Source organism: Paroedura picta, chromosome 5 (genome assembly GCF_049243985.1).
Source record: "Paroedura picta isolate Pp20150507F chromosome 5, Ppicta_v3.0, whole genome shotgun sequence".
In the NCBI taxonomy this organism is placed as follows: domain Eukaryota; kingdom Metazoa; phylum Chordata; class Lepidosauria; order Squamata; family Gekkonidae; genus Paroedura; species Paroedura picta.
The window spans coordinates 80126978-80132977 of NC_135373.1; the positions used below are offsets into that span (position 1 = coordinate 80126978).

The 6000-nt window shown below is 48.0% G+C and overlaps 1 protein-coding gene across 2 annotated transcripts in view; it reads right to left on the bottom strand.

Annotated features, from left to right (window-relative positions):
* Positions 1-4020, bottom strand: part of PPM1H (protein phosphatase, Mg2+/Mn2+ dependent 1H) — an 89199-nt gene extending 85179 nt beyond the window's left edge. The window contains exon 1 of one of the 2 annotated variants that reach the window (XM_077338675.1): positions 3227-4020. In XM_077338675.1, the coding sequence (XP_077194790.1) occupies positions 3227-3468 (242 nt within the window). In that variant the 5' untranslated portion in view covers positions 3469-4020. The remainder of the gene's footprint in view (positions 1-3226) is intronic. The other variant, XM_077338674.1, reaches the window with a different exon arrangement.
* Between the last annotated feature and the right edge of the window lie 1980 nt (positions 4021-6000).

A 6000-nucleotide genomic window follows, 5' to 3' on the forward strand; every position in this document is an offset into this window, starting at 1 on the left:
GATCAATATGACCGTTTATGATCATTTCACCCAATAAATGTTTAACATTAAAAAATATATATCAAAAATTAATTCCCACCCATTCTGTAAACCCCTCCAGGACTGTCAAGAAAGCCCATGGTTTCACAACACCCTGGTTGAGAAAGCCTGCACTAACCACTATACCACAACAGCTCTCAGTTTTGGCCACTAAATGTTTACCTGGGAGTGTCCCATTGCAGTCATTAGGGTTTAGAGTAAACATAAATGCGACAAGGTAAAATTCAATATTCTGCATCTATTTGTAATGAAAAGCAAGAACGCCAATTGTAACAAAAAGTAAGAACATAATATAATCCCTCAGCATAGCAGAGAGTTTAGACAGGTTTTCAACCCCTTTCCCATATTCTTAAGGTAAAGGAATTGAGATCAACCTGGGAAGGGACCATGGCTTTAAAACAATGTAATTCCCTTCCCGGAAGACTCATTTGTTGGTATGTATATTTTCTGTCAACAGGTAAAGATTTTTCTGTTATGTTTGGCATTCCCTCAACAACCCTCATTCTTGTTTGTCAGTTTTTAATTGTTACACATATCATTGTTTGTTGCTTTGGGGACTTACTAGGTGGAAAGCCGTATGTCTTAACTCGACAAATCAATCCCAGGTTCAACCCCCAGCATCTCCAGTTAAAAATATCAATTAGGAAAGGATGTGAAAGGCTTCCACCCAAGACCCTGGAGATCCAGCTACTGCCAGTCACAGCAAACAAGACTGTTGGTTACACGGACCAGTGACTCCATGTGAAAGAACCTAGACCAAAAATGAATCCTCACTGGATCCCTATGATATCCAATCAATACAAAGGATAGTGAGACACCCATCATGCACTAAGCAGGGGACAGGACTTCTACCTTAAGTGTACTTAAGAACTGTCATTTCACTGGAATGATAAGAAGATGCTTGCAGGGCAATCAGGAGGGTAATAGACCCCAGTCACAGACACTTGAATTTTTCACATAGTCATAACCAACTCCCCCAGGGGATCTACTGAACAATCATATCACAGTTCTGTTAACATTTAACTCTGCAATCCTAAATGAAAATGTCTACGCAGAGAACAGGAGTCACTGGGGGAGGGGGGGCTAGCTGTGAATTTCCTGCATTGTGTGTGTGTTGGACTATATGAACTTTGAGGTCCCTCCTAGCACTATGTATCTGTTACCAAAATATTTGATTTCTGAAGATTGCCTAACTGTAAATTATGCTGATAGCAGCTTTTGTCCAGTGGCCACAGTTAATCACCATCACTTCCAAGTAAACGGCAGTGACATGACACAGTATAATTAGCTTCAAGCAGCCTCCAAGGTGGCCAGAAAACAGCAGGGTCCTTAGCCTGCATTACTGCACCCATGCAGATTGACTATTAACTTCACTAGATATCACATTCTTCTGAAACTGCTGACTGGATCATGCTGGTTCCGCTTTCCACTCAAAAGCCTCAGATCTCCCCTATATACATATAACAAAAATGCATCCACACACATCAGGTAGATTCAGTTAAATGCAGATTAGGCAACTAGAGCTACAGGAAAGCTGGCCAGAGATACCTCCTTACAAAGCCTCAAGGCACAGACACGGAGAAGAGTTTAGGACCAGGGAAGTGATGTTTCAGAGCTGCAGCAAACTGAATCTATTCAAACTTCTCCCCCTCCCCTAGGGGGGAACATTTGCTCCCATTTCTAAAGCCGCACATCACCCCTGCTTCATTAAGCATTCACATCAGTGAAAATTACAGAGATTTAATCTAGTGAAGCACTTCATCATTTGAAACCTTCAATTTCTGGCAAGAGTTAAACTTGTAGCAAAAGCAATAAAGAGAGTATTAAGAGGAAGCCAGCAGTGCAGGGAAAGCCACCAGAGAACTACTGTAGTCTCCTTCATTCCACCTTCCCCAGCCAGTCAGCATGCCAGGAGGATGGAAAAATTTGGAGAAGGGGATAGATCCATGGTGAGTACGCCAGGAATGGGGTTTGCAGCCTAAGGCTGGGGAAAGGGGGTGTGTTCTCAAGCTTGGTTCCCTAGTAACAAAACCCTGAGAGGAAGACCTATCTGGGATAACACAAGGAGATGGAGGCATCAAGAAGAATCAGCCAAACATCCCCGGACAGCTTTGTAATAGTTCCCCCAACCTCTTTCCACAATCCATCATGAACAAGAAACAGTCCACACACACACACAATGCAGGAGACAGGAGAAGGAATTGGAAATTAATCTGTTAGAAAATACTGGGTGATAAACCTTGAAGGGGATTCCAGGAACAAAAGTCCCTTCATTTGGGGGCCCCAATATGCAGCAGCTTTCCCTGCCATTCACTGAGCACCCTGAGCATTTCTAGACCTCAGTCAGAAGATTTATCCAGTTTGGAATGCCTGGAGTTACAAAGCAGATCTGGCAGGTTTATGCACGGAGGCACATGCTTTCTAGTTACACTATGATACATATATGCTGGAGTGTGTTTTACTGAACTATGTGGGGCTTATTTCCAAGCAAACATACATAGGATCAAATTACAGAGCTGCAATGCTATGCACACTTACTGGGGAGAAAGGACACCCAATTCAGCATGGCTGACTTCTGAAGAAATAACAGGGCCAGCTGAAACAGAAAAACTGGGTATGGGTTTGCTCCATTACTAGTTAAGTTTGCTTAATTTTGGGCTGGACTGTGCCTATCTGAGGTAAACTATCTGCTCTAGAAGAAGCTTTAAGATGTCAGAGAACAAAAAAGGTGTACAGATGGCCCTTCCACTTGGGAAATTCAGCAAATGGAAACCAAGGTTTAACCCTAGAACTTAACTAAGTAGGTATCTAAGCATGTACCAAGTGCATCTCTGTAATGCAAAGGAGGCAAGCATTCTTCAATGCAAAATCTTATTGGTTCGCAGCAGGTACATTTAAGTAAGGCAACCAGTAATTTCTTCCCTAGAAATGCACGAGGGAGACAGCTCTGTCCAAGCTCAGGCCCCAGCCACCTGCTGTCAAGCTCCATCCCACTGACCTAGTTGCCGCTCAGATCCCGCCCCCTCTGCCAAGCAGCCGGGGCACTTCTCCGCCTGGGAGTCCCGAGCGCGCCTGCGGGCCGCCCTTCCCCCTCAGCGCGCTGCGCCGTCCCCGTCTCGCCTTTGCCAGGTGACCCGGCCCTCGCCTCTCCCTTCTGCGGCAGCGCAAGGCCAGCCCGGCTACTCACTCGGCGTATCCCGTGGTCCAGGGCAGGCGCTTGGTCTCCTTGTTGAGGATGAGGATGGGCCGGGCGATGTGGTCGGCGGAGCACTCGACCTCGTCTTGGGAGAGCGCCAGGAACTCGGGCCGGCCGTAGGGAAAGCGCAGGGGCAGGTCCGAGGCGCCGCCGCCGCCGTGCTCCGCGCCCGAGCTGCCAGCCATGATGCCGCCCATGAAATTGGCCACGGCAGACTTCACCCGCGTGAGCATATTCCTGCCCGCGCCGCCGCCGAGGGGGCCGGGAGAGGCACCATCCAGAGCGCGGCGCGAGGGCAAACAGGCGCGCAGCGCGACGGCTCAGGCTCCGGCGCAAGCTGCCTCGGGAGCAAGCACACTTCCGCAAGGGAGCGCGGGATGGAGCGAGAGAGCGCCGGCACTCTCACCAGCAGGAGCAGCCGCCGAGCCCTGGAGCCAGGAACTGGGGCGGCTGCTGCTGCTGCTGCTGCTGCTGCTGCCGCCGCCGCCGCCATCGTAGAGCGCTCATTGCGCCTGCTGCGGCACCGGCGAGCCTGCCTGCCTCGGCTCTCCCTCCAGTCGGCGCTGACTGCCGAAGTGGACTCAGCCAGAGCGGCTTGCGCGGCTACTGCCACGGCTGCCACCGTCGAGCCACGTGATCGCAGCCAGGCTTCGTCCTCCGCCGAACTTCCTGCGGCGGCGTAGGAAGCGCCGTGCCTGTCAGCCAGTGGGATTCAGCCCCGAGGATCTTGCGGCAGCCGCTCACCTTTCCCTGTCCCTTGTGGCGCGCGTCAGCACGGCAGAGCTTCGGCAGAGGGCGAGCAAGGGGCGGGGGCAGGAGAAGGCGGCGGAATGGGCGGTTGGGCGAGCGGAGCCCTTGGCCTGCTGCATGGACCTGCCTCCCGCAGAGGAGTCCAGACCCTTCCGATTAGCATAGCCCCTACACTTGCTCCTTATCAGACTAGGTTCACATAAGGCTCGGGACACTGTGGTGCACAGCCAGAATGGGTTCTTTTCACCAGTAGTTTGGCTTCCAAGCAAATATAATATTCCTGTGAGATACTTTGACCTTCAGGTGCTGTTTTCCATTCAGTTCTGAAATACTCAAACTACTTAACTGTTATTTTTATGTAGTTTTATGAGGGCAAAACTGGGCCTATAAAATAAGTGATAGGAAGCTGACAGTTTCTCCAGCTAAAAGGTACATAAAAAGGCTATAAACCAAAGAGCTTTTAAGGACACCTTGTAAAAGAGCAAGAATTAGATGTATTTACATTTTATTGCATGGGTTTTTTGTTTGTTTGTTTGCTTATCAAAACACTTAAAACAGCCAAAGATATCCATATAGAATTTTAATGTTTGATATGGATCTGGAAGAATCTAGGACCATTCTGCACAGCACTAATGTTGCTGAAGTCTAACTGTTGTGTAACGCTATTTTTTAAACATTATGCACAACGTTGTACACAATCCGCAACACTCCTGCAACACTCTCACAAAAGTTGCTTCGATGTAACACTTTTCGGGGAATCATAAAAAGTGGCTTCCCCCTTAAAAAAAAAAACGCTTGACTCCTGAGAACAACCTGCAACACATCCGAAAAAGACATGTGCGTTCACAATATAGTGGTAGGACGAAGGTTCCTCCTTCGCTCCCGCCCCCAAGCTTGCGGGAGATGGGGAACCCTTTTTTCCCCTTCAAGCCGCCGATACCAACGAACATGCAAGCACATGGCTTCTTTAACTGAAGTTCCTGGACAACTAATGCAGCGGTGCTAAACAGAAAGCACCCTTCTTCAAATGTATTAAAACTTTACAAGTGCCGTCACCCATAGTCATTGCTCGAAAAAAAAAAGTTTTTTTAAAAAATGGAAATGCGTGTAAAGGAATATACGCGAGTGCAGCATGTTTTGTCCGATAAAGGAATGTTTTGGGAAGAGAAACCGAAAGACAGCTCTCTATGGAGCAATGAATAAACACATATTCGTTGCCACTTGTATTTTCGGGTTAAAAAAAAAACATTAAAGGGAAACGGGGTTTTTGGTGGCACTAGGATATTGATTTCATTGGCTCTTCAGTTTGATTGATGGCCAGAGGCCGGCAGAAACGCCATAGATTTGTAATGATTCAGGCAAGACCAGAAACTTGTGGGTAATGAAAACAGCACTAATGGGAGAGCCTTTTTTCCACTAGAAATGGCTGTGTGCATTATCAAGACCTGCTGCTATTAATAGTAGCACTTTGCGATAGCACTTACATTTGGCTACATTGGCGATTGTGCGGAATGGCCCCTAATCAAACATCCCTTCTTAGCCCTGGACTGATGTACTGCACTATGTCTAATTTTCCTTACCAAAATTTTGGGGAGGATAAAGCTGGAACTTTTTTGTTGTTTTGTTTAACTCTGGTTTTCACCTAAGCCAAACTTTAAATAAGCAATTCATCCAAAATGACAACAGAGATCCAGTAGCACTATGTGAGATTGCATGATGCAGCAGCCTCCCTGAAAGTCTGGCAAGAGGACATGTGAGGTAGAAGCCTTGCTAAGCATATCTGCAGCTGATTAATTCCTGAATGGGAAACCTATGAGCACTACATTAGTCTCCGATTCTGTGATGGAAGAAAAGTGAAAAGGCCTTCCCCAGCTAGCTTGGCCTTTGTGAGATGTGGGGGGGGGGGGGCAGGAAAGTGGCAGCTCCCCACAGCCTTCCCTCCCTGGCCCAGCTTTTGGGAAAGGTAGGGTGGGTGGGAAGGAGGCATCCCACCCACCCCACACAGCCTTCCCTGC